The following is a 26,678-nucleotide window of genomic DNA, read 5'->3' on the forward strand; positions in this document are numbered from 1 at the left end:
ATTCTGTTAAGAGACTTTGTAACACAGCTAGATGGTCTTATATAGAGAAACTTGCACTTGATCTTCAGGAAAATGAAAACCCGAAACCTTTCTGGAATTTTGTTAAGTCCAAGAGAAGAGGCACTAATAATCTCATCTCTATAAGCGTCGATGGATGTGTTCTGACTGACGACTTCAGTATTGCTCAGAGTATGAACTCATACTTCTCTTCGGTGTTTACTACCGAAGATTATGCAAATTTTCCCACTCAAGACTGCACTGTTGACAAGAAACTTGCGAAAATTGATTGTTCTGTCAATGAGGTCAAACGCCATCTTCTGAAACTCAAGCCCAATAAGTCTCCTGGGCCTGACCATATCGCGCCGTGCATTTTTAAGTCGTGTGCTTCGGAATTAGCACCTTCGTTGACGTATATGATAAACAAATCGTTGTCTCTTGGCCTTTTGCCTGAGGAATGGAAACATGCCGACATTACACCTCTACATAAGAAGGGTTCCAAATCTTCGAGAGAAAATTACCGCCCAATTTCCCTTACTTCAATTGCTTGTAAGATCTGTGAAAAAATTGTTTTTGATAGGATGATTAAGTTCTGGCGCGAAATCGACTTTATCAATAGCAACCAATTTGGCTTTTTACGAGGAAGATCTACTACAACTCAAATGTTATCAACGTTTAATGACTGGGCGAAATCCCGTAATTCATCCACTCCTACCGATGTTGTTTTTCTGGATCTTGCCAAAGCCTTTGACAGCGTTCCTCATGAGCGACTGCTTTTAAAATTGAAATGTAGCGGCATCGACGAATGTTTACTCAACTGGCTGAGACATTTTTTGGTGGGGCGCAAACAACGTGTAGTCGTTAGGGGATCTTATTCTGATTGGTCGTGCGTTACCTCCGGAACTCCACAGGGAACCATTCTCGGGCCCCTATTGTTTTTATTGTATATTAATGACATATCTGAATTCCTATCATCTACAGTGAAACTATATGCAGACGACACGAAGATCTACAGAGAGATAATTGACCCTATAAAAGATAGTCAGCTTCTTCAGGATGATCTTAATAATCTTAGCGCATGGGCTCGTAAGTGGCAGCTACGTTTCAACGCAGACAAATGCGAATCTATGCGAATTACGCATTTACGCGATAAGTCGGTAACTAATTATTTCTTAGAAAAGCCCCTGAAAGATGTGACTAATTTTAAAGATCTCGGTGTCACGCTAACTAGAGATCTTTCATGGGGCCATCACATAAGTATCACTGTCAATAAAGCGAACAAAGTTTTAGGTTCCATTAAACGCTCAGTAGGCACCGCTAACACAAATGTTTTTTCTATGCTGTACATGTCTCTGGTACGGCCAATCTTGGAATATGCGGTACCTGTTTGGTGTCCTTACCTTGTTAAGGACATCCATACCCTTGAAAATGTACAGCGAAGAGCCTCAAGACTCGCTTTAAATCAACGCAAAGGAGAAATGTCCTATGAAGACCGATGCAAACTGCTAAAATGGCCCACTCTCTCTGACCGTAGAACTTACTTATCTTTAGTCGAATGTTATAAGATAGTTTTTGGTTTTTATCATTTAAATTCTGAAGACTTCTTTGATATTGCCACGATTCGGTCTACGAGAGCAAATCATCAATATAAACTCTATATTAAACCAGCTAGACTTAATTGTTACAAAAATTCTTTTTTTATTAGGATTGTCAAATTATGGAATGAGTTACCGGGTGATATAGTGGAAGCTGACAGCTTTCAGCATTTTAAATCTAAACTTAAATCGTACTTAAATATTTGATTGTAATGATTTTGATTTATATTTTGTCTTTTCTTTTAAGGGAGTTTTTACACAGGGATAACCTCTTAACTTCCTTTTCTAGAAGTATTTTCTTTTTAGTTTTATTTGTATATAATAGTTATCATCTGCTACTGGAATAAATAAAGTATGTATGTATGTATGTATGTTTCGAGCGTTAGCCCTTCGTCGGAGCGAATAGAGGAATTGTGGGTTGTGTGTGCTTTTAAAGGCAGAAAATGGAGCTACGTTATTGGTGGGTGCATGGCAACGAGAAAAACATGAATAAATTAGTGGAATGAAAAGCGTTCATTGATCCCTGTGGGATTTAGACTGCCGGTTTGAAAGATGAGCTTTTGTTCAAGATTTTTACGGCTTTCCGTGCCACCTGAGTGCAAGGAAAGACCGCAGATTGCCATATGTTGCTTAGAATGATTGGGTAAATTAAAATGTCTAGCGACTGGTTTCGATGTGTCCTTGTCATTCCTTTCCACGTCTCGAAGGTGTTCTCGGAATCGGTCACCTAGTCTTCTGCCTGTTTCGCCGATGTATATCTTTTTGCAATAAGTGCAAGTTATGCAATAGATTACATTAGCGGAGGTGCACGTGAAGTGATCGGTGATCTTAATGGATCGTTTAGGTCCCGATATTTTATCAGTGTTGTGAATGAAAGGACACGTTTTGCATCGTGCACGAGCGCATTTAAAAGTGCCTGGTTGCTCATTAGTCTGAAAAGAACTTCTGACCAAAAAAATGCCTAAGTTTTTGTCGCGTTTGAATGAAATGAGCGGAGGCTGCGAAAAGATAGTGCCTGTCTCTGGATCGTTTTGAAGTAATTTGAAGTTTTTAAGAATGATGGATTTAACTGAGTGGTTGTGAGGGTGAAACGTGAGAGTGAATGGAATGCGGTCGGAATCTTCCTTATGCGACGTTTGTAGTGCTGAGTGTCGATCAATAAGTTGAGCGCGGTGGTAACCCGCTTGAACGACGGAAACAGGGTAACCACGTTCATCGAAGAACTGGCACATCGACTCTGATTCGTGGTGAAAATCAGAGTCATTACTAAATCCCCAAATCGCTAACCACTCATCACCAGAAAACCTCAAAACTGTAGTTGCCATTCCAGAAAACCTCTCACTTTCCGATTCAGAAAAATCCGTCCTCAGTAAGGGCTTAAATTTCGTTCCCATTTCTAAAACAACGGACGAATTCTCAATTAAACAAGACGTAGAAAAATTCCTTCGCCGCGTTCAATTAAAAGCCTTTTTTCACAACAGAGAGGATGATTCTAACACCTCGAACAAAGACACTTTCGAAACACTTCAGACTCGAAGGTCTGAATGGACTCCCCCAGAGGGCCAATTCGCATCATTAGACTTTTTTATCAAAAAATGCCGCCACGATATCAACAAACTCAATTTCAAACGTATTACCAAATTTTCTAATCTCTCTTCTGAAGAGTGGTCGGCTCTACAAAGTCTTAGAAAACGCAAAGACATAGTTATCAAAGCGGCCGATAAGGGCGGCTCAGTCGTTGTTTGGCGCACCGACCTCTACCAAAAAGAAGCTTTGCGGCAACTTTCTGAGACCTCTTTTTATCAAAAGGTCGACAAAGACCTCACTGCCATCAATCAAAACTCCGTCAAGAATACGATCAATCAACTCATAACTAAACAAGAATTGCCGGCCACAGCAAAGAATCTCATCATAACCACTCCTAGAACTTCTCGTATTTACTTTTTACCTAAAATTCACAAACCTAACAACCCGGGTCGGCCCATTGTCTCGGCTTGCAGTTGCCCTACCGAACTTATCTCCAGCTATTGAGACAAAATTATGGCTCCCATCGTCAAAACTTTACCATCATATATTAAAGACAGCCAACACGCTCTTCAAATTTTTCAAGACTTTAATTTCCTCGGCCAAAACAAACTCCTTTTCACCATGGACATTACGTCTCTTTACACTGTCATTCCTAATGGCGAAGGCCTTCTGGCCCTTAAACATTTTTTTGATCAACGTACTGTTAAGGAACCTAAATCTGAAACACTACTACGCTTAGCCGAACTAGTGCTCACACTCAATTGTTTTTCATTCGGAAACAACTTCAAACAAACCAATGGTGTAGCCATGGGCACCAAAATGGGACCTAGCTATGCGAATCTTTTTGTAGGCTTTGTCGAACACCAATTTTTCAGCCAATACAACGGGTCCAAACCTGAACTCTACGGTCGCTACATCGACGACTGTATCGGCGCTACCTCCTCTACCAGAGAGGAGCTCACTCAATTCATAACTGCAGTCAATTCTTTTCACCCGGCTCTGAAATATACTTGGGAAATTTCTGACAATTCTTTATCCTTTATAGACGTCAAAGTTTCAATTGAAGGTAACGGTTTATGCACTAGTGTGTATTACAAACCTACAGACTCGCATAATTACTTGTTATATTCGTCTTCTCATCCATCTCACGTTAAGAATTCCATTCCTTTTTCTCAGTTTCTAAGACTTCGTCGTTTATGTAGTAATGACTCTGATTTTCACCACGAATCAGAGTCGATGTGCCAGTTCTTCGATGAACGTGGTTACCCTGTTTCCGTCGTTCAAGCGGGTTACCACCGCGCTCAACTTATTGATCGACACTCAGCACTACAAACGTCGCATAAGGAAGATTCCGACCGCATTCCATTCACTCTCACGTTTCACCCTCACAACCACTCAGTTAAATCCATCATTCTTAAAAACTTCAAATTACTTCAAAACGATCCAGAGACAGGCACTATCTTTTCGCAGCCTCCGCTCATTTCATTCAAACGCGACAAAAACTTAGGCAATTTTTTGGTCAGAAGTTCTTTTCAGACTAATGAGCAACCAGGCACTTTTAAATGCGCTCGTGCACGATGCAAAACGTGTCCTTTCATTCACAACACTGATAAAATATCGGGACCTAAACGATCCATTAAGATCACCGATCACTTTACGTGCACCTCCGCTAATGTAATCTATTGCATAACTTGCACTTATTGCAAAAAGATATACATCGGCGAAACAGGCAGAAGACTAGGTGACCGATTCCGAGAACACCTTCGAGACGTGGAAAGGAATGACAAGGACACATCGAAACCAGTCGCTAGACATTTTAATTTACCCAATCATTCTAAGCAACATATGGCAATCTGCGGTCTTTCCTTGCACTCAGGTGGCACGGAAAGCCGTAAAAATCTTGAACAAAAGCTCATCTTTCAAACCGGCAGTCTAAATCCCACAGGGATCAATGAACGCTTTTCATTCCACTAATTTATTCATGTTTTTCTCGTTGCCATGCACCCACCAATAACGTAGCTCCATTTTCTGCCTTTAAAAGCACACACAACCCACAATTCCTCTATTCGCTCCGACGAAGGGCTAACGCTCGAAACGTCAGCTTTTGTAATCATTACGGTGGCCAATTTACCATTTCAACTTTGTTGATATATCCAAATTATTTCGTTACTCCCACCGACGCAGCCCCAAACAGTTTCTTTCGAAACTATCAGCCTTTATTCACACGTTAGTATTTGTTGTTGAGAGCTCTTTGCTCGTTAAGTTTTTGATCGAAATTAGTTGAAAGAAATTCATAAGAAATAAGCACCTAACGATTCAACGCTAAATGAATTACGAACTTTAACTGTTTTCTTTGAAATTTTTGGAACTGTTTTATGTTTTAAAAAGGACCAAAAGCGTTGAATGATTCCCGTCCGCGTGTAAGATGGAATACTAACGTGGACTCTAAACATTCTTTTAGGCACAAAAATGTAAAGATTTGAGTTGTAAATGGTTATTTGTACCCTTCTCCCGTTCCAGACCCTCTCCTCAATCTCGTTTACCATTTAGCATTCAACACAGATGATGGATACAAAAGGATGATAAAAACGTAATACGTCAGTAATTCGGATGCTATATCTTTTATTTCGACTGAATAGTCAGATTCATCTAACAATAACGTTATTCAGGCCTTTGGAATATATCAAATTACACGAAACCGTTTGTTTATCATAACTGCGCGGGCAAAGACTTGGAGAGCCTGGAAATGAGGAATTTACTGTTTCCCCACACAGGAAGCACCCGATTCGCTTGTATGCGGATTTAATTAGCATCAAATTAACGCATGCAAGCGGTCAAAGTAGGGCCTATTTACCTATCGTGAGCTTGTGACGTATACTGTCAAAATATTTGTGCCCTTTTCTGACCCCTTTGACTAGCTGCTTTGTTTCCCTGCACAACGTGAACCTTTAGGTTATTGTTTCCCATTACCTGATTCTGACCTTTTTACTCTAAAATGGAAAGGCAATCCAGATTAATTTATTCAGAGGAACAAAAGGAAGTGCTAACCACGTTTTTTCAACGAAGGAATGACCTCGACCAAGAAAGCCATGTGCGACAAAATTCGTGCATGCCGCGAGAGTCGGCATTTCCGAAAACCAAGTGAAGGTATTTTTCAGCTTACACCTTAAAAGGTTCCTCGGCCTAGAAGTGATTAACATACATTTTATCATAGGCACTAGGATAATTAATTTCCTACACTAAATTTCATGTATGTATGTTGGTAAGACTTTGAAGCTATTTTTTATCTTGGTGTAATTTCTGAACTTTTGACCTTTTCTGTTACGATCTTGGGACATCTTTCGACCTTTTTTTTTTTATTTTATCACACACAGGCTGTATACGTTGTTACAGCGTAAGATTTCGCCAGCCAGCTTAGTTCTAGTTCTGCGTTGTCCATCACTTTTCACGAATAATGTGAAAGCCGTTGATGTTGAAAGAAAATTAAGCGTGTCATGCATAATGTAATTTTAGATGGAACGACCAGAAACCGCCTTCAACCATTTGAAGCCACCTAAAGCCACCTAAAAACAAACTAAAATTATCTTAAACAATTCAAAACCATCTGAAATCACTCACAACCGAAAAATAATGTTCTCAGAGTACCGTATCCATTAAGTTTTTTACGATTTAGCGCGCGCCTCTGGTGACCTTTGTAATCACTAGAAATTCTTTGGATCCCGTTTGCACGTTTCGCATTGCTGACAATTGTACTGAATGAAAGTACGTTTACTTCTAATGAAAACGTAATGTACTAGGTACGATTATGAAAAATTTCTTGATAACAATTGTACAACTTTGTCCTCTCGTGATTTAATTGTTCACCTGAAAATGAGATCGACTGTAATATATTCTTACATAATGAAATTATTGGAACAATAATGGCTTTTTTAAGTTGCACCCCTCTCCTGTTCGATGTACAACGAAAAATTATTAATTGAGCACGATGATGATGGAAATCGTTTGTCTTCAGATGGCCTAACAAGCCAATTCTCTCAGTCTCATATTGGTTTTAGATGGTTGTGGGTGGTTTCAGTTGAAGCTAATTGTTTTATTATTTACTTATAATATAAATTTTATCTTTTTTATAATTACAGTAAAACCCAATTAAACTGAATATTTTGAATAAGGTACTTGCAAGGATGTTAATAGAAAAGGATCATATTGTAGAATTGATTCCTGATAATTTTCAAATATGTTCTTCAAGGCAGTAAATGACAAGATAGTCAATGGCCAGGGCACTTTAGATTTACTCATTCATATATATATGTTTAGTATAATTTCAGAGCTGAGCAAAGAGTTTCCAGCAATCTGATTGGTTGAGCGGTTCCTTATATGACGCTACATAAACTGCTCCACGCGGTTTATATAAAATGTTAAGACAAAATGTTAATGAATGTCACTAAAATGTTATGATTTTAGAAATTTCTCTATTGTTCAGCTCTGAAATTATACTAAAACAATTTTTTGCCCCAGGTTCGGTGAATATCGTCGAATAATTGTCAAATATGGGCATGTATATATACATTTCTCCCTCTCTCACTCTCTCTCTCTCTACCTTGCTCTCTCTGTTGATTTGTTTATTTATTGATTATTTTGGCATATACATTATGCAAAGTAGGAACAAATAAAAATCAATTTAAAAAGATTTTTGACTTACAACAATTTACAAATGTTGGTAATATTACAGTTGAATATAAGAGGAGTATTTCTCAAGTTTTATAGCAAGATAAACAAACTTTGCAATTAATTGATGTCACTGTTTAAACTGTACCATACGAATGAGTAGAGATATATCAAGAAATACTATTAAGGACTCAAGATCTTCAAGAGGCTCAGAACTTCAATGTTTGGGATTACATGCGTAGACCTCTCCTCCTAGACTTTGCAAATTCAAAATGGCGACATACCGGTAATAGGGGTGTCATTGGCATAGTAGATATTACAATGATAATAACAATCAAGTTTTTGAATTTAATTATATTGTGGTAGTCTTAATATGCTCACCTACCTCAAAGCAATGTACAATTTATGGAAAACTGATTTAGAGTTAAAGAAGATCTTGAGGGAAGATGTGGTGTCACTACTTGAGCAAATTGTAAAAGCTAAGCAAACATGTCCTTAGGATTGAGTTGACTTGTATAATAACACTTTACTTTTTTCCAATACTTTTTCAGCTACTGTACAATGTCATCTAACTGTTATGAGTCATGCCAATGCAATAAATTAATTAGACAGAATGTTTTCCCAATTGTTGATTTAGTATAGGTTTTTTCATGATCCTTTTGAAATTACAAACTAACTGTCAGTGACAGCTAGTTCAAAGTTGTCTTGTTTGCCAAATTTGTAAACCAGTTGGAATTTTACATGCACTTCTTTGTCTTTTCTTTTTTTTTCAATAATGTGAAACATTACTTTTTTTCTGATCAGCACTGGATAAACAATCATGATGCAAAATGTAATAGTGGTCCCAGAGTGCTTGATGCACAGAAGAGGACAGAAAAGAAACCAGTGAGGAAACAAAGTGGGTTTAATGCTTTCACTAGGGAGTTCCTACAGAAAGGTAATCACAGATATAAACTACATATTTAGCTAAAATTGGACAAGTTCCTCCACTTTTCTCCAATGGTATGGAAGACCTCTGCTCTTCCCACAGTCTTTTCTGTGATTATGTCATGTCCTTTAATTCCGCAGAACAGACAGGGGGAAGTGCAGAGGTCTTCCATATCATTGGAGAAAAGTGGAGAAACTTGTCTGAGTCAGATAGAGATGCCTACAAAAAGGTGGCAACAGATACAGGGTCAGTTGTGTCACCACCCTCAGCTGATAAACAAGCCAAGAGGATCATTGGTAACATCATGAAACAGGTCAGGTAGTAATAATATTATTATCATCACGGCCATTATTAAATAATTACTATGATGTTTATCACAGTATATGTTGTGAACTTTGTAGTTTTTAAATGACTGCATGAGTACAGTTTACTAAACTACATCAAATGAGATCTTAGTAACAAGTAATTGAAGTGATATACCTGATAAAGTAACTGACATGATTTGGTTTATGTTGAAAATGGCCCTCAATTGTGCTAGAACAGCTCTCCCATCTCTTTTTTGTGTATCTTTGCCTGAACTTTTCTAGCCCAGATCAGGACTAGAAGATGTTAAATTTTGTTTAAACAAGCATTTTGTATTGAATTCTGCCATACATTGATTTAATCGATAAAAGTTTATAATTTCCCAGTTTTCTTATTGTTATAATTATTTATTTAACTGGTAGATTGACTATTATCAAATTAAAATATGATATTTATCTGTAGGGATTGTCAGGTATTAAGATGTGCCAAATGTTTTTCATTACTTGTAATTTTTATAATTGGTCACTAGGTGTCTCACTCTCCTATTAAACAATGAAAGTTATTTAAAAACTCAGGTACATTCTTGTTACTAACCCTTATCAATGGTTTACACAGGTTGCTGAACTGGAAACATTAGGTGGTCATGCAGTTGTGTTATGTGCATATGATGGCATTTGTTACCAAGGTTCAGCTGGAATTGGTGACAGTCTTTTGAAAACAAACATCATGGAAACATTTGCAAGTAGATTACACAGTGAGTATACTGACTATAAATATGCATTAATTAGCACTTTACTTTTGATATGCAGTTTCAGAAGCTCTTCCGAATTGACTTGTAATGTTGAAATCTTTCTACATTTTTTTTGCTTAAGAATTTGTGAAGTGTGTCTTTGATTGATCCCTGTAGTGTATTGATTATACATGTACCTATCTCATTTATTGACAACAACCTAGTATGGGTTCTAAGGTGAGCACTTTGTACTTAATTCAGTAAACGTATTACTTGCAGTAATCCTACTGTACTGGAAATACCCGCATGCTGTAAAATTACTACGTCAGTAAACACTTATACTTCTATCTGTGTAACGTGTTTTTCGATAAAGTTCATTTGGCCTTTGGCAAGGAAAGGGAAACAGTCTCTTTGTGTCTAAGTGACGACACTACAATCCCCCTTTTGGATTTTTCTATCCATGAGTTGATGATGAAGAAAAAAAAAACATGTATTAAACCAATTACATGTAGATTCCAATTTGTATTGCATTTCCTCACTGAAAACATAAACAGGACAGCTAAACGCATCATCAAGAGCAGCAATCCCTTTTCTCGTTTTAGGCTACTTAAAGTGTACATCTTTGGTCTTAAATACCACAGTAGTCTCAGTATATTATCCCTTACCAAAATTAAGTATTCTTTTAGTATACTAATTCTGTAATCAAAGTGTACTGCAAATGAGATACACAAAGTATACTTTCAGTAGACTTGAAGTACCAGGAATACCAGGAATACCAGGAAATGAAACACAATGAAAGGCACTACATTAATGTTTAGATCAACAACTTACTACACTACGCATCTGGATTTCTAAGAAATTATAAAAGAAAGTATCAGATTTCCAGTGAAAATATGTCGTTATTTTATAGGTAATTTCTTGGAGGAAAAGCAAGACGTCTCTGTAAAACATCTACAAGAAGTGTTCGACACCAAATACAGTATGCTTTTTTATACATATATGTGCCTTGATACATGCACGCTCGGGTTCAGACCAGATGTCAGAGCGGCAATGTCGGTGGACCAGAAGGCCGCATTCAGTTTCAGTTTTGCCATGAGTGAAAACTACTTATTCATAGACTTCTATTTGAAGTAGTTAGGTGGAAGGGGTCAATAGCTGTTTTACCCTTAGTTTCTACTTTTTGTTTTGATTTTATGCAATACGAAAAAAAGTCCGTCTTTCCCGACACAAATTAGGATTCTGCTTTTGATTTCTTCTTGTGGCAATTCTCTTTGTCTATAGTCTATAGCTAGAAGTCCTGTATGGTTATATGATATTCAGTGCAGCCAGCAGTGACATGTAGCTTCAGTTTTTTTTTTTTTTTGCTGTTAATTTCTTCCTCTGTCGTAGGTGAACTTGTTGAAAGGAGAGGAAGTAAAATGCCTTACGCCAAGATACAGCAAATGGGCATTTTATTTAACAACCTTCTATTGGATATAAAGGGAGAGACTGGTGTTATTCCCCGGAAACCGTCGCTTTATGGAAGCGGCCAGCGCCGAAAGCTGTGGCTCACCCGTCATGACTGGAGCTTTGCTATATCTTTACCTGGACCCTCCTCGGATAGTTGCATAACCCCTACAGCCATTACTCACACATCAACTTCCCATACGCCCGCTCCTTCCTTTAGTAATTCATCAACTTCCTCTAGTCCACCTGGTTTAAGTTAGAAGCCATTTTACATTACAAATCATCTTTCCATTGCAATACATCTTAATATTACGATACATACATCTTATTAGCACGCTATACACTACACTCCCTTCTCCCCTGATACATGTCACAGCCTGTCCGCTCCGCTAGTTAGATGCCTGTCATCACCTTCCACCAATGTAAAGCCATCTCATCTAAGTGCCCTTGTTAGAGTTCAGCAATCTTCATCCCACACAAGCTCTTGTTGTGTTTATTCGTCATTTGCAACCACTGCTACAGTTAGTGTTGACCAGTCAACTTTCCACACATCTGCTGTTCCGTTGGGACTACTCATTTATGCACTTTACCTAATTTCCCTTAACACAGCACCTCATCGGCTCCTGGTTTTATCGTTTCCAAAGGTGAGCCAGTTTATTTATTTCTGGCTTTGTAAAGTTTAAGGTTAAGGATGTTAACAACTCATAGTGTCGGTTTATTAGGCGTGAGAAAGGAATGTGAAATTTGAATGAAACAAAGTGAAGACGCTAGAATGTAAGACTGATGAACTATTTGCTCTTTTAAGTATTTAACTCTGACGTGATGAACTTTTTAACCCTTTTTTACGCAGATACTGAATTTTAAATGCTGTTACCAAATACGGCCGGAGAAATACCTGAAGTTCCTGTTCTTTTACTACGAACACACACGGGGGAACGTTATGACTGAAGTGCAAAGGGTCCTTACTCCAGCATTGCACCCTTTGTGTCATGAGGCAATCGATGAAGGGGAATCGGTGTTTTCGGTCGCTTTTATGAATAGCCTTGTGAGCAACTTTTTTTCGGTCACTCGACATAGATCAACTTCTTAAGGCTGACTTCCCTGAGAAGGTGCGACAACGTTTTGGAACTGTGCATAACCAATTGTAACGTGGTTTTTAGCAAATAAATCTCTTCATTTTGTAGTTCTTTTGGTTTGGTTTTTTAGCTAATGTGTGAAATCTCAGAAGGCAATAAAAGAAAAAAAAACACTGTTCATCGGGCTTTACAAATACCATTGTCTATCGCATAGTTTCATAACAAAGTTAAGAATATAGCACCATTCGCAGGTGTATTTTTCTCCTTTTCCATTCACGGCCTTTTTTTTAGATCCGAGTTTGGTGTTTTAGCCAACAGTAAAATTTGCGTTAAACACAGGAATACTTCCACTATTACATACTGCGTATTCCAATTGTAAATATGTTTTAACTGGCTTAATTTTATGACACTTGGTAAACAGTGTCACACTTGCTGCGTCTGCTGAGTCGAAAGTAAATCATGGGCATTCGGAAAACTGATCATTAAATGGCTTACGCAGCTTTCCCCTCTAGTATCGTCACTATCTTCATTCAAGCAGTAGTCCAATTCAGGGTGACTAAGCTATGTACTTCTAACGCTTGTACTTTACTCGTCAATCAGTTAGTCACTTCATTAAGTATTGTAGTTGATCTTCCTCCACGAATGAACCCGTCTGAACATTTACCCTAATTCTTGGCATTCAACAAGAGTGGCACGTAATAGCACTTTAAATTTTTTAGGATTAAGTAGGGGGGAAAACAGTCACCGCTATTCATTTTCTTTTTGTGTTGCGGCTACTTCTGGTTAAACGAAGACTTTGTTGCTGTGAAAACCAATTAAAAGACGAAATGAAGACCATTATGGCCCGGATTTTTCTTGGTCCTTAGCTGATGTAAAAACCCTGGAAAACTATGTGTGTTTTAACGTTCCCGGGAAGATATCATTCAGATCATTATAAACAATTTGAAGCAGACGTGAATTTATCCAAATGAGTCTTCTCGAACAATGAAAACTGACTCACATTTTTGTGATTTCTGTGGTATATTGGCATTCACCTGCTTAAATCGATTTGAAAAAATTGTCCTTTTTGTTCAGCTTTCCTTTGTTTGACATGGGATATCAGTAATGACCGTTTTAGACTCATCGCGATATTGGCCAGTGTCAACAACTTTCATGGGACATTCATGGGATATCGGCAGACCCATGTTGACTAAATTGGCCCATTTTAGCTATATTGGCCAGTTTCAACAACTTCCTTAAGACTTTCATGGGATATCGGCATAGACCCGCACTTGCACTGGCCGATTTTTACTTAATTGGCCCATTTTAGCGATATTGGCCAGTTTCAACAACTTTCATATGATTTTCGTGGGATATCGGCATAGACCCGCACTTGGACCCATTTTAACTAAATTGCCCCATTTTTAAAGATATTGGCCAGTCTCCACAACTTTCTTATGACTTTCATGGGATATCGGCATAGACCCGCACTTGGACCCATTTTAACTCAATTGGCCCATTTTAGAGATATTGGCCAGTTTCCACAACTTTCTTATGGTTTTCATGGGATATCGGCATAGACCTGCACTTGGACCGGCCTATTTTAACTGAATTCACCCATTTTTACCAATATTGGCCAGTTTCAACGACTTTCTTGTGACTTTCAAAGGATATCGGCATAGACCCGCACTTGGACCCATATGAGCTAAATTGGCCCATTTTAGCGATATTGGCCAATTTCAACAACGTTGATATGATTTTCATGGAATATCGACATAGACCCGCACTTACACCCATTTCAACTAAATTGGCCCATTTTTAGCGATATTGGCCAATTTCAACAACTTTGATATGATTTTCATGGGATATCGACATAGACCCGCACTTGGACCATTTCAACTAAATTGGCCCATTTTAGCGATATTGGCCAATTTCAACAACTTTAATATGATTTTCATGGAATATCGACATAGACCCGCACTTACGCCCATTTCAACTAAATTGGCCCATTTTAGCGATATTGGCCAATTTCAACAACTTTGATATGATTTTCATGGAATATCGACATAGACCCGCACTTACACCCATTTCAACTAAATTGGCCCATTTTAGCGATATTGGCCAATTTCAACAACTTTCATATGATTTTCATGGGATATCGGCATAGACCCGCACTTGGGACCATTTTAACTCAATTGGCCTATTTTAGCGATATTGGCCAGTTTCAACAACTCTATCGGCATAGACCCGCACTTGGACCGGCCTATTTTAACTGAATTGGCCCATTTTAGCGATATTGGCCAGTTTCCAGAACTTTCATATGATCTTCATGATATATCGGCATAGACCCGCACTTGGACTCATTTTAACTAAATTGGCCCATTTTTTTAAGATATTGGCCAGTCTCCACAACTTTCTTATGACTTTCATAGGATATCGGCATAGACTCGCACTTGGACCCATTTTAACTAAATTGGCTCATTTTTAAAGATATTGACCAGTCTCCACAACTTTCTTAGGACTTTCATAGGATATCGGCATACACCCGCACTTGGACCCATTTTAACTAAATTGGCCCATTTTAGCGATATTGACCAATTTCAACAACTCTCATGTGATTCTCATGGGATATCGACATAGACCCGCACTTGGACCCATTTCAACTAAATTGGCCCATTTTAGCGACATTGGCCAGTATTAACAACTGGCCAACTTTTATGACTTTCATGGGATATCGGTATAGACCCGGACTTGGACCCATTTTAACTAAATTGGTGCACTTTAGCGATACAGGCCAGTTTCAACACCTTTCATATGATTTTCATAGAATATCGGCGTAGACCTGCACTTGGACCCATTGTAACTAAATTGACCCATTTTTGCGATATTGGCCAGTTTCAACAACTTTCATATGATTTTCATGGGATATCGGCATAGACCCGCACTTGGACCCATTTTAACTCAATTGGCCCATTTTAGAGATATTGGCCAGTTTCCACAACTTTCTTATGGTTTTCATGGGATATCGGCATAGACCTGCACTTGGACCGGCCTATTTTAACTGAATTCACCCATTTTTACCAATATTGGCCAGTTTCAACGACTTTCTTGTGACTTTCATAGGATATCGGCATAGACCAGCGCTTAGACCGGCCCATTTTAACTGAATTGGCCAATTAATTTTAGCGATATTGGCCAGTTTCAACAACGTTCTTATGACTTTCATGGGATATCGGCATAGACCAGCACTTGGACCCATTTGAACTGAATTGGCCCATTTTAGCGATATTGGTCAGTTTAAACAACTTTCTTATGACTTTCATTGGATATCACCATAGACCGCACTTGGACCCATTTTAACTAAGTTGGTCCACTTTAGCGATAGAGGCCAGTTTCAACAGCTTTCGTATGATTTTCATAGGATATTGGCGTAGAGCCGCACTTGGACCCATTTTCACTAAATTGGCCCATTTTAGCGATATCGGCAAGTTTCCACAGACTTTATTTTGGTTTTCGTGGGATATCGACATTGACCCGTTGTACGCTTATTTTCAGCGATATTGATCCGTTGCCACAGACCTTCTCTTGGTTTTCATGAGATGTCGGCATAGACCCGTGTTGGACTCTTATTGCGATATTGGCCAGTTTCCAGAGACTTCCTTTTAATCTTCATGGGATGTCGGCATTGACCCGTGTTAGACTCATTTTTGTGATATAGGCCAGTTTCCAGACTTTATTTTGGTTTTCATGAGATGTGGGCATTGACCCGTACTAGACTCAATTCGCGATATTGGCCAGTTTCCACAGACTTTCTTTTAATCTTCATGGGCTATCAGCATTGACCCTCGTTAGACTCATTTTAGCGATATTGGCCAGTTTCCACAAGTTTATTATGGTCTCAATGGGATGTTGTTCTTGACCCGCATTTAGGTCCCGCTTTGGCAATTTTACACAGTTTGCCCAAAAAAGGGGCCCTGATTTTCATGGGATACTTAGACACGTCAATTTTAGTGATTTTTTTTTCCAATTTCTGCGACTTTCTCGCAGCTCTTATGGGACATTGCTATTGACTGCACTTGGTTCAAACTTCCATTTTGGTCTTTATTAATAATTTTGCAATGTTTGTCATGGGATATCCGCATTGACCCAGGTTGGACTTATTTTTGAGATATTGGCCAGTTACCACAGACTTTCTTATGTTCCTCTTGGGACATCAGCATTGACCAGTGTTAGACTCATTTTAGTGATATTGGCCGGTTTTCAAAATTTTCGTATGGTTTCCATGGGATATTGCTCTTGGCCTGCATTTAGGTCCCACTTTAGCGATCTTGGTCAGTTTGCCCAAGAAAGGGCCCCTGATTTTCATGGGACACTTGGACACATCTATTTTGGTGATTTTGTCTTATTTTCTGCGACTTTCTCGCGGCTGTTATGGGATATTGCTATTGATAGGGCTTGGTTCAATTTTCAATTTTGTGCCAGTCAATTTCCGCAACTTTTTTATGATTTTCATGGGATATGGACTTGGACTTACTTCGTTGATATTGGCCAGTTTTAGTAACTTTCTATTAATTTTCATGGGGTACTTGGACAAATTAATTCTGGCGAAATTGGCCAATTTCTGCGACTTTCTAGTGGCGCTTATGGGATATCGTATTGATCTCCGCTTAACTGAATCACGTAAAAATGCACCAAATAATTGTAACTATTCATCACTGTTTTACGTACAAACACTTGGGCCAAAATGCTGGAACGCCCTGAATTTAAACAGGCTAAAAACGTCCCAACAAAGTGACCAGGCAAAGGTGCGTTAAGGCAGCAAGGAGGAGAAAAGGAGGTTGCATTAACTTCCAGAGGAGACCTCCTAGTTGTCTTGCAAAGTGACTGACTGATTAACCTAGAGTTTATTTTGTTTTTGTTTGCAGATTGGTAGCATTTTTTGGTAGCTTCACGTTTATGAGTGAAAAAAAAAGGAACAGGTAGCTGAGACGATTCACAAGTTAACATTAAGATATTTCTGTGTCGAAATCTGAACTATCTGAATCGGATGCGCTGTCACTTCCGTATTCGGCATAAAGAACGGAACGCAAGTCCTCAAAGATTTCACTTTGGCCGAGCTGTTGAACAAGGTCAGCTTCATCAGTGTTATCATCGTCATCTTTTTGAACCTCCTCATCGTCATCATCGGAATCCACTTCAGGGAAAATTCCAAGATCAAACTGAGCTTCACATTCTTTATGGCCACCAGCACCTCCAGAAAAGAGACCGTGGAGATGGTGAGTGAATACGGAAAGCTCATCCATTTTAGTGCAAGCAATAGCAAGCAATGCACGAGCTCGAGCTCGCTCCAAATCCTTCTGTTCTATCAGCTCCTTTGACCATGCGTCCAATACCTTCAACTTTCCCTCGAAATGACTGAGCATTCGGACCATTTCTTCTTTGATGTTGGTTATTTCCTCTTGGCATCTTTTGCGGACATGGACCATATCAATGAGTTGCCTCTTTAAACAATAGGGGACAGTAGAATGCGACTGGATGTCATCGTTAAGTACAAGCCACAAAGGACTGTCGATGTTTAACGCGTCTTCGACTGAAATTGTGGAAGGGTATTTACAATCCAACGTGTCAACGTTTTGTTTTGTATATTCCTTGACCAGCTGTTTAATGGCTCCTGTTGCCTTCGTGATCTGCGTACAAAGCCGTTTCGCAATGGCTTGTCCATCTGAAGAATTAACACGACAAAAGTCAAAATGATACCATAAAAAGCCGAGATTTACAGCTATCATGTCGCTACGGTATGACAGTTACAGCTTCAATTGGGCTTCTTGACGACAAATGTTGACACCTGAACATATCAATGCAATACCTGCATATTTCTTCATCAGTTGTAAGAGAAACCACCTTTCTGAGCACTTAACATGCATGGACAACAACAGGTCGTCTCGACGCTCGTCTTGCAAATCGCGGAGGTATGCAATATACATGCTGCTGTCCGGAGACCACCGGGGTTGGCCGCTTTCAAGGTTCTTTAGCTGTTCATCCAACCTATTACCGCCAGAAAGGGAAAAAGTGGAGAAGCCAAAATCATTTTTCCAAATAAAATTGCATTTGGTTTGGTTCTGCATTGCTTTGCAATGCCATTGCCAAACAGCCGTGAAAAACCAGGTAAAATACCATTGCTTTGCAATGCCATTGCCAAACTTGCCGCGAGAATCAAGTAAAATACCAATAACGACTTGCACGTTTGACTGCCATTGTCCATAATTCTTATTGCTCGATTGCCTGACTGTTTCAGGTCTCGTAGTATAATTAGCTATTTGTAGATGTTGTGGCTAGAAATGATTACTTTGGTTTTGTTTTGGCAGATCTCATTTCAAAACTGTTCTTGGACGTAAATATAACGTAGTTCCCAGACTAGGAGAGTAACTTGCAGGATCCAAAAGATGGTTTCATACCTGTCAAGCTGATCGGTCAATATTTTCCAAGTTTCAGATCCCGGGAGCATTTTTGCAGGTTTGTTCTGTAAATGAACGGTGTGAAAAATTCAGTGGAAAATTTTCAGAAAAATGGAGATGAATGACAGAGAGCCTGGTGATGGACCAAAAAGTGACATAATTCTTGCAAAATTCAAAAACTAAATCTCGAGTTGCACATTTGGAGTAAACTGCATTATATGAAAACCAAATCCTCATGCCACTTCATACCGTACACAGAAGAACTGCCTCAACTTGTCTGAGTAATCATCTGGTGATGAACCTTTCAAGAAGAAAACGTCAAATCCTAAATATTTGTAATCACTTGAGTAACTCTTAGCTTCAGTTGTGGTAGTTCATTATGTTCCTCTTTAGCACTTAAAACAATTATCTATAACCAATTTTTATTATTGGTCGTTAAAGGCGAGGAGCCAATCCAAATAACTTCCCCTCAATAAATATGCGACCTCAGATAACATTAACAACACCCGATCTCCATCCTAGTTAAACGGACAATTTGTACGTACTAGCTTTTCTTGCGCTGGCCGCTTTGTTAGCCGTAGATTTCTCCATCATACTCCACTCTGAGATGCTGGATATGTCCACCTTAATACCTTGGTAATGGAAAAAAAACACCAAAAATCAATAGTAAAACGGGGCTGTATCATCATCTCGACATCCCTATATATTGGAGGGATAACATAAAAATATGACAGATAGTAAAATCAAACCCCAACCTGTTTCGTTCAACTTCTCAAGAAGCAAATTTAGTTGCTCTTGAGTTTCTTTCTCCATTTCCACTGCTTTCTCCAAATGGTCACGAAGTCGTTCTCCTAAATTGTTGGGAAAAAAAAGAATCAGTCAAAAACAGCAAGATGATGATGATGATGATGATGACTTTATTTAAACTCGGATGAAAATGAGGCTTGTTAGGCCTCTACCAATAGAGATGCTAATATACCGAGAAAAACATGAATATAGATTACAGAGTGGTTTACGAAAACGACTGGTTTACGTAACGACTGGTTTACGAAAACATCACAACTGAAATCGGTCACAAAAGGATATATTCTGGTAATGACCGTATTTGTAAAACGTGAAGATTGACAGCAACATTACCAAGGTTCGAAATGGACTTCTTTGCGTAGTGCATCATAAAGTCAGTTAAGGTATCGACTCGATGGGCTGGAGTAATTTCTTTCGTTACTTTTGCTGTTGGCCTTAAGTAAGACCACAATCTCTCCATCACCTCGCCATCACTCAACCCAAACCCTCCTAGCCTTCTTCCACTGTAGTTGACCTAGTGTTATAATGGAAAAGAACAAAAAATGAATCATGAAAACATTAGCTGTTTTGAAGTAAGGATGCATGCGTTCTACAATAACTATTAACTCCTCAAAAGTATTCAATGGGCATATCTTTCAAAATACCTGACAAGAAACTTTGCGTCCATAGCAGTGAAATGCTGGTATCGCAAGAGTAACATTTTCAAGCAATGTTTCCTGGTGCGTATTCTACAGTGCATATAAAACAATACAACAATCGTTTCACAAGCAAAAATACTAGAGTACCACGACAAAGATTTCAGTTGAAACAAAACTGCCAAAAAAAATCCTACTCTCAAATGTGTATCCAACACACATGCAATATCATAAAAGAAGCGAATGTTGATAGCTTTGTCTTGTACATGATTTTTAATCCATTTCAGCAAATACACAGCATTTCCAATCCTGTTTGATAAAATTATAATCATCATTAATAACCACTTGCATGCTGTAATTGAATCATGCCCTAGTTTCATTGAGTGCCCTAATGTAATTGGTTTATAACACAGGGTTACACTATACAGCTGTACATAAATAACACAAAAAAACTTTCTTTGGGACCCAACATTGGTCCTGTAAATTTGCTACTAAGAATTCAAGTAACTTGTCTCTGAATTTTTACATCTTACAATTTTACATTAAGTAACTCTATAAATTACATATTGCTTGACAATAGCCAAACGAAAATGTAAATATAAGTTTTAGTATATATTTCATTTTGCATGTACATACTCTTCTCCTCTCCTTAAGCTGAAAAACTTGAGTGGCACTTCATGCTTACAGCCTCCTCCAAAGAGGGCCGTCCCATCCAGCTTTGTTGATTTGTTCTTCGAGCGGAGATTGGACCCAGCTTGAAACTGGTTACATTGCTCCTACAACAAAAAACTTTTACCTTAAATCTTCAACTTCCTTCACACCTTTCCAATTGAAGGTTTCAAATTAAACCATACTTAATGAAGATAATAAACAGTTCAGTATTGTTCTTGAAGCTCACAATTCACAAGGTTCCTGTAAAGTTTACATACTAGCAAACTAACAATATATTTGAGCAACATGTGTTTTGGAATGGACTAGTACAATTAGAAATCAAAAATCACATGATGGAAAAGAAGGCAAGGAAAAAATTAGCAGAAAACAACCATCACTTCTCAATTTGTAATCAAATTCAAAACTTAGACAACAAAATAAATTTACTGCTTCACAACCCCTCCTCTTTTATTTGGGCTTGGGACCAGCAAGAGTGATGGTAGACACCCTTGGCAGAGTTAATTGCGCAAGCATATATCAATATATTACCTCTAAAGACCATAAATTAATTACAAAAAAAGAAGAAACAAACTTTACTTGAAAAAAAAAAAGAAGGATAAATCAAAGAAAAGAGAGGGCTGCAATAAAGGTTATGTACTGTTCTTAACCTTAAAAATTCACAAGGTTCCTGTAAAGTTAACATAACAAACTAACAATATATTAGAGCTACATGTATTTTGAGCAGACTTATAAGCAGCAAGAACCAAAGTAACCAACCCTTCAAACTGTACTATATTTGATTAATACAACACCTTCATATATAATAATAATAATAATAAAAATAATAAAGACTTTATTTATACAGGGTAGCACGTAATAGCCACAGGCTAATAAATTTGTGGCCCTGACTTAATCAACTAATTACAAGTTAAAAATAAAATAACACTTAAAATTACCAAAAAAAAACATGCAAAAAAAAAAAACAAACAAACAAATCATGCAAAAAAAAAAAACATGCAATGAACGTAATTGTTACTTTTGGTATCTCGTTGCAATGGTTGAGTAGTAGCATAAGTAATACTGGGTAACAAAAGGTAAGAATAAAGCAACAACACACAAAATAAGGGGAAAAGATAGTCTTAGTTAACACACCGTTGACTTGCTGCTTGGTCTTTTGCTGTAATTAGCTAGAAACCTACCTACTTTTTCTTGGCTAATAAACAGTTCCTCTCCATGATTGGAAGACTTTCCACTCAGGTTCCAGCACTGCATTTGTGGACACATCCAAACAATGCATCAATGGAGACAAATAAACTTCCATTCTTCTATAATCAAATGCAAAAAAGCAAAATTAAAAATGTCATGTTAGAAATATTTCTTAAGCCAAAATAAATTTAAAAATGAGGAAATAGCTCCTGCTGAGAAGATCCAAATTGATGTTTCTTGTGTAAAGTAATATCATGTCATTCATTATCCCTATATATACAATGATTTTCTTAGATTTACTATCATGGTAGACATTAGTCACTGAAGGATAACTCTGCACAAACCTTAGGACATGCAGGACCATTCATGATCATACTCATAACGAGGATTGAAATACTTCAGATTGGTCAACATGCTGGACATAAACCGGAACTCACAGAAACAATCTCCAACAAGGAGCTGGTAGATGTCCTTTATCTACAGAAGAACAAATCATTTATTTATTGTATAACTTAAGAAAGAAAATTGTATTCCTGAGCATAAGATAAAACACTTCTAAATGAATACTTACGTAAACCTTGGAAGCAGGTGGGACCAGCCATTGTAGTGCCTGACAAATTGACTTTAAAGATACCCTACATTCTAGGAAAATGTATTGGAGCAGGACCATGAATCCAAGGTCAAAGGCTACCTGGGGTTGTTTTGGTGTAGATGACCAGAAACCATTCCTGACCAGGATTATGGCTTCTGGTTCATGCTCACAGCATTTGATTTAATGAGATGCTGCTTCCCTGTACAAAGACAAACAACATAGCACGTCCATGCTGCTCTTCTTCTATTGTTTATCAATTCCAACCCATGCTCAAAAGAGTGATAGTTATTCTCATGAAAACGAAAAAAGGCTAAAAAAATACAAGCTTCTGCAATATACAGACACCTGTCTAGGTTAGAATAAACCAGACTTAGTAATGGAAAATTTGCAGTTAGCTTATCAGTTACTCTCTGTAATGTCCTTGTCACAAAACTTTCTAAATCAATATAATCAACACCTTAAAACCAGTAAAAACAGAAACAAAGACCTTCCTAGAAGAGGTAACCTCAACATTTAAATAAAAGAAAAGAACAAGTAAAAATGGAACCTATCTCCGAATATAAGTGACAAATTGCACTGCTGTCAGTTACTTACCATGCAAACCAACTGCTATAATATCATGCACATATCCATGATCCAAGTTGTGAGGTGAAGTCCAGACACACTCCTCAAACTGATATGGTACAAATCTTTCATCCTAACAGTATATTATATCCTTTGTTATTAGGTGACTATAAATCACATACCCCTTAAATCAGCCAACTCTTTCAAAATTTCCAAAAACAGACTTAACTACGTTCTGAATCCAGGGAAAATTACATGTACATTTGCAAGAAAACATAATGCTCCCTGTTCTCGCTTTTTCCTCTGTACAAAAATGGGACAGGTTTTACTGACATAATACACATTGAAGTTGAGAAAAACTACATAAGTTTTAAAAAGTAATAGTGCAGTAACAGTAAGAAAAAAGAGGAAAGGATGCCGCCCTGAAATAAAACCACAAGACAACATACAACAAACGAAACTGGCAAACGGCCAGAGTAGAAATGCAATTGGGTTTCACAACATAATTGAATATTTAAAGGTAGCTGACGAGATTGTGCTCCAAAAAACTTAAATTCACCTTCTAAACTTCTGGGTGATGAAGTGATCAGCTACCTCCTGCGTGAACCAAATTGATGTGCTTTTCACACATAAAGTGCCCAGGACTGCAGTGAAGGCATCTGCCGCATGCCTTTTCTTCGCAAAAAGGAATGACACACATCTGCTCCAAAGGCAAAGCCTGTCTTGTCAAGAGTGCTGAGACAAGCAGCTCTCTTGCATTGAGTCAGGACGCAGCCAGCGTGGCTTTCCTTCCATGGTAAGCTTTCAGCTTGCGCCTCAGCCGTACTTTTGTAACCTTTGATTTTTTTTTAGTTCTTAAGCCATGAGGTTCGTCAATATCGGGAAGGTCTTCTTGATCTGGAGAAAAACCTCTGCCTGCGTTCAAAGATCAGGCGGCCACTGTCTGTCAGGCGTTGAATCAATTAATAAATTGCTGGGCATATCAAACAGGAATATCGAACAGGAACACTAAACTTCGCCTTCCTCACAGCTTTTCCTCCTTTGAAAGTTACTAAATTCCAATTTTTTTTCGATCTTGAATCTCGTTTAGGAGGCATAATGGTATCTAAATCGCGTTTCAAAGGGTTAGCTGGCTGTGAGACCAGGGGCCCGTTTCTCGAAGGTCCCGGTAACTTAACGGACCCGTAAAGCTGTTATGTTTTCTTTTAAGATGGGTATTTCAAAAGTTTTGAAAATGATGCAATAAAACTATCAGCTAAAGAAACAAAAAGGACTTGTTTTGGGTGCCAGAACCTGCTTCCCTATCCTTTCAATTTTGATTTTAAAACATGGCTTCGGACCCGTTAAGTTACCGTGACTTTCGAGAAACGGGCCCCAGGCCTTGATTTCCTTCATCTCACGATAGGTAAATAGGCCCTACTTTGACCGCTTGCATGCGTTAATTTGATGCTAATTAAATCCGCATGTAAGCGGCTAATTTCGAGCGAATCGGGTGCAGGAAGAGTTCATTGAATTCAGAAGGATTTAATTTGTAAAGAGAACTGAGAACAAACAAAGTAATGGCTACTGAAGATAATTGGCAGACGAAACTTCCCACCCTCATCGAAAGAACTGAGTTCATTTTCAACACCGATTTACTGAGCGATGTGAAGTTTGTCGTTCCAGTGTCGACTGGTGAAAGCGAAAGTAAGAAGGTGATCCCAGCTCACAAGTTTGTTCTCGCAATCAGTAGTCCTGTGTTCTTTGCTATGTTCTATGGTCGAATGGCGAGGACCAAGGACTCTATTAGCCTGCCTGACTGTGAGTACGAGAGTCTGTTGGAGTTTTTCCGTTTCTTGTACAGCGACAAAGTGAATTTAAGAGGAAATAATGTGATGCAAGTGTCGTACTTGGCGAACAAATACATGGTGCCTTCGCTTGCCAAGAAATGCACGGAGTATCTTCGTGACAACCTGAAGGCCTCGAACGTGTTTTGTATTTTGCCACACGCACAGAAATTTGAAGATAAAGATTTAGAAGATCGATGCTGGAAAGTGATCGAGAAGCAGACAGACCAAGCTGTGACGTCAGACGAATTTGTTACAGTTGAGCGATCTGTAGTTGAATCTGTTGTGAAGCGAGAGGAGTTGAACGTGACGGAAGTAGAATTGTACAAGGCAATCGATCGCTGGGCCACAGAAGAAGTTCAAAGGCGAGGGTTAACTCCTGATGGAGAAACAAAGAGACGAATTCTTGGTGAGGACGTTCTTAAAGCAATACGATTTCCATTGATATCACAGAAGGATTTTATGTCAGTTGTATTTGATTCCCATATCCTCACTATTCATGAGGTTGGAAACATGATGAAACATTACAGCGGCGTTTTAAAATCTCCTTTGCTATTTGGGGATACCGCTAGGAGCCTTTTATTTCGATGTGTCCGATTTCTAAAGTTCAATTGTGCAGGTGGTTATGGGGAAGCTTGGACTTACAAAGATAGAGCTGACAGTATTGAGTTTACAATCAACAAACCAGTCTTGTTACATGGTGTTCAGCATTTTGGCTCAGACGGTGGAAAGTATACTGTTTCTACCGAAGTTAAAGCTACAGCCCACAATTCTTGCCTCGGAAAGGAATCAGGAACATACTCTTCAAAAAAGGACGTGACTAATAATTATCATGGCTTTGATGTAATGTTTAATCCTCCAATTCGTTTGGAGTCTCATGTAAACTATAGGCTTGTGTCGCTTATCAAGGGTCCTTCATCATGGTATGGAGAAGAGGGACAAACGTCTCTTAAATTCCCCGGAGGGCAGGTCAATTTTACACCCTCAGTGGAGAGTACAAATCAAACTTCGGCAACAAGAGGTCAATTTCCAGCTTTCATATTTAGTCGAACTTAAAGCATAGGTACTAGGAAATTATTTTTGGATTGTTTTTCGCTGCTAAAAGTGGTTGAAAATAAAAAGTCTTGAATACATTTTTTTATTCTTTACGACCTTTAACGTGTTCAGAAGAGAATAAGTCGCCACAAATATTGGAATGCTTTTGTAAATTTCATTCATTACATTAGGGGAGATCGTTAGAATTCCACAGAGACTTGACGGGGGGGGGGGGGACAAGTAAATTTTTTTGTGAGACAACCAGAATTCTCCAGGCCCCACCCCCCCTCCCAGGCTAAAGTATGCGAACTTCGAAAATTTCATGCTTATAAAACGGACTGCCTTTCAAATTGATGTATTTGGGGCAAGATGCGGCTGTATTAGATTAATTCATTGTATGATCATAGAAAACAAACAACGGACAAAAGAATGAAAACAAAGCAGCGAAGACATTAAATTTTCTCTAATATCTAGAATCCTCCCACAAGTAACGGGATAGTTGTAAAACGTTTTCATAGACCCGACGCTCGTGACCTAAACTTAAATTCAGTTTTTATCTCCTCCGTTTCCCATTGCCAAATATCACTTAATTTCTCTTTTCCCTTTTCTCCGAGTTTTCAGCAATTTCTTCCCTTCCTAAAACTCGGCATCCTTCCCTTAGCTT

General features: G+C 38.4%; 1 protein-coding gene and 2 pseudogenes across 3 annotated transcripts; 2 read left to right on the top strand and 1 right to left on the bottom strand.

The window, feature by feature from the left end:
• The first annotated feature begins 5,913 nt into the window (after positions 1-5,913).
• Positions 5,914-12,447, top strand: LOC148721719 (uncharacterized; annotated as a pseudogene). Its single transcript, XR_015992707.1, has 7 exons — positions 5,914-6,266; positions 8,589-8,721; positions 8,853-9,025; positions 9,631-9,769; positions 10,656-10,724; positions 11,135-11,835; positions 12,042-12,447. The product of XR_015992707.1 is annotated as an uncharacterized LOC148721719 (transcript).
• A 4,684-nt stretch (positions 12,448-17,131) lies between these two features.
• LOC148721720 (uncharacterized) lies at positions 17,132-24,265 on the bottom strand (annotated as a pseudogene). Its single transcript, XR_015992353.1, has 15 exons — positions 23,713-24,265; positions 23,180-23,286; positions 22,569-22,788; positions 22,342-22,474; positions 21,944-22,116; positions 20,777-20,916; positions 20,338-20,449; positions 20,150-20,233; positions 19,839-20,019; positions 19,457-19,552; positions 19,247-19,333; positions 18,951-19,002; positions 18,702-18,766; positions 18,113-18,291; positions 17,132-17,968 (listed from the first exon to the last, which is right to left on the bottom strand). The product of XR_015992353.1 is annotated as an uncharacterized LOC148721720 (transcript).
• A 386-nt stretch (positions 24,266-24,651) lies between these two features.
• On the top strand, positions 24,652-26,112 carry LOC111340316 (BTB/POZ domain-containing protein 3-like). The gene has a single exon (XM_022947144.2). The coding sequence runs from the start codon at positions 24,713-24,715 to the stop codon at positions 26,033-26,035; it is 1,323 nt and encodes a 440-aa protein (XP_022802879.1). The 5' UTR covers positions 24,652-24,712; the 3' UTR covers positions 26,036-26,112.
• The last annotated feature ends 566 nt before the right edge of the window (positions 26,113-26,678 follow it).

The sequence above is a fragment of the Stylophora pistillata genome, chromosome 10, assembly GCF_964205215.1.
Source record: "Stylophora pistillata chromosome 10, jaStyPist1.2, whole genome shotgun sequence".
Taxonomy (NCBI): domain Eukaryota; kingdom Metazoa; phylum Cnidaria; class Anthozoa; order Scleractinia; family Pocilloporidae; genus Stylophora; species Stylophora pistillata.

Bases quoted from the DNA above. Each gene is read 5' to 3' on its own strand.
- LOC111340316 (XM_022947144.2), top strand. From the start codon at position 24,713: ATGGCTACTGAAGATAATTGGCAGACGAAACTTCCCACCCTCATCGAA.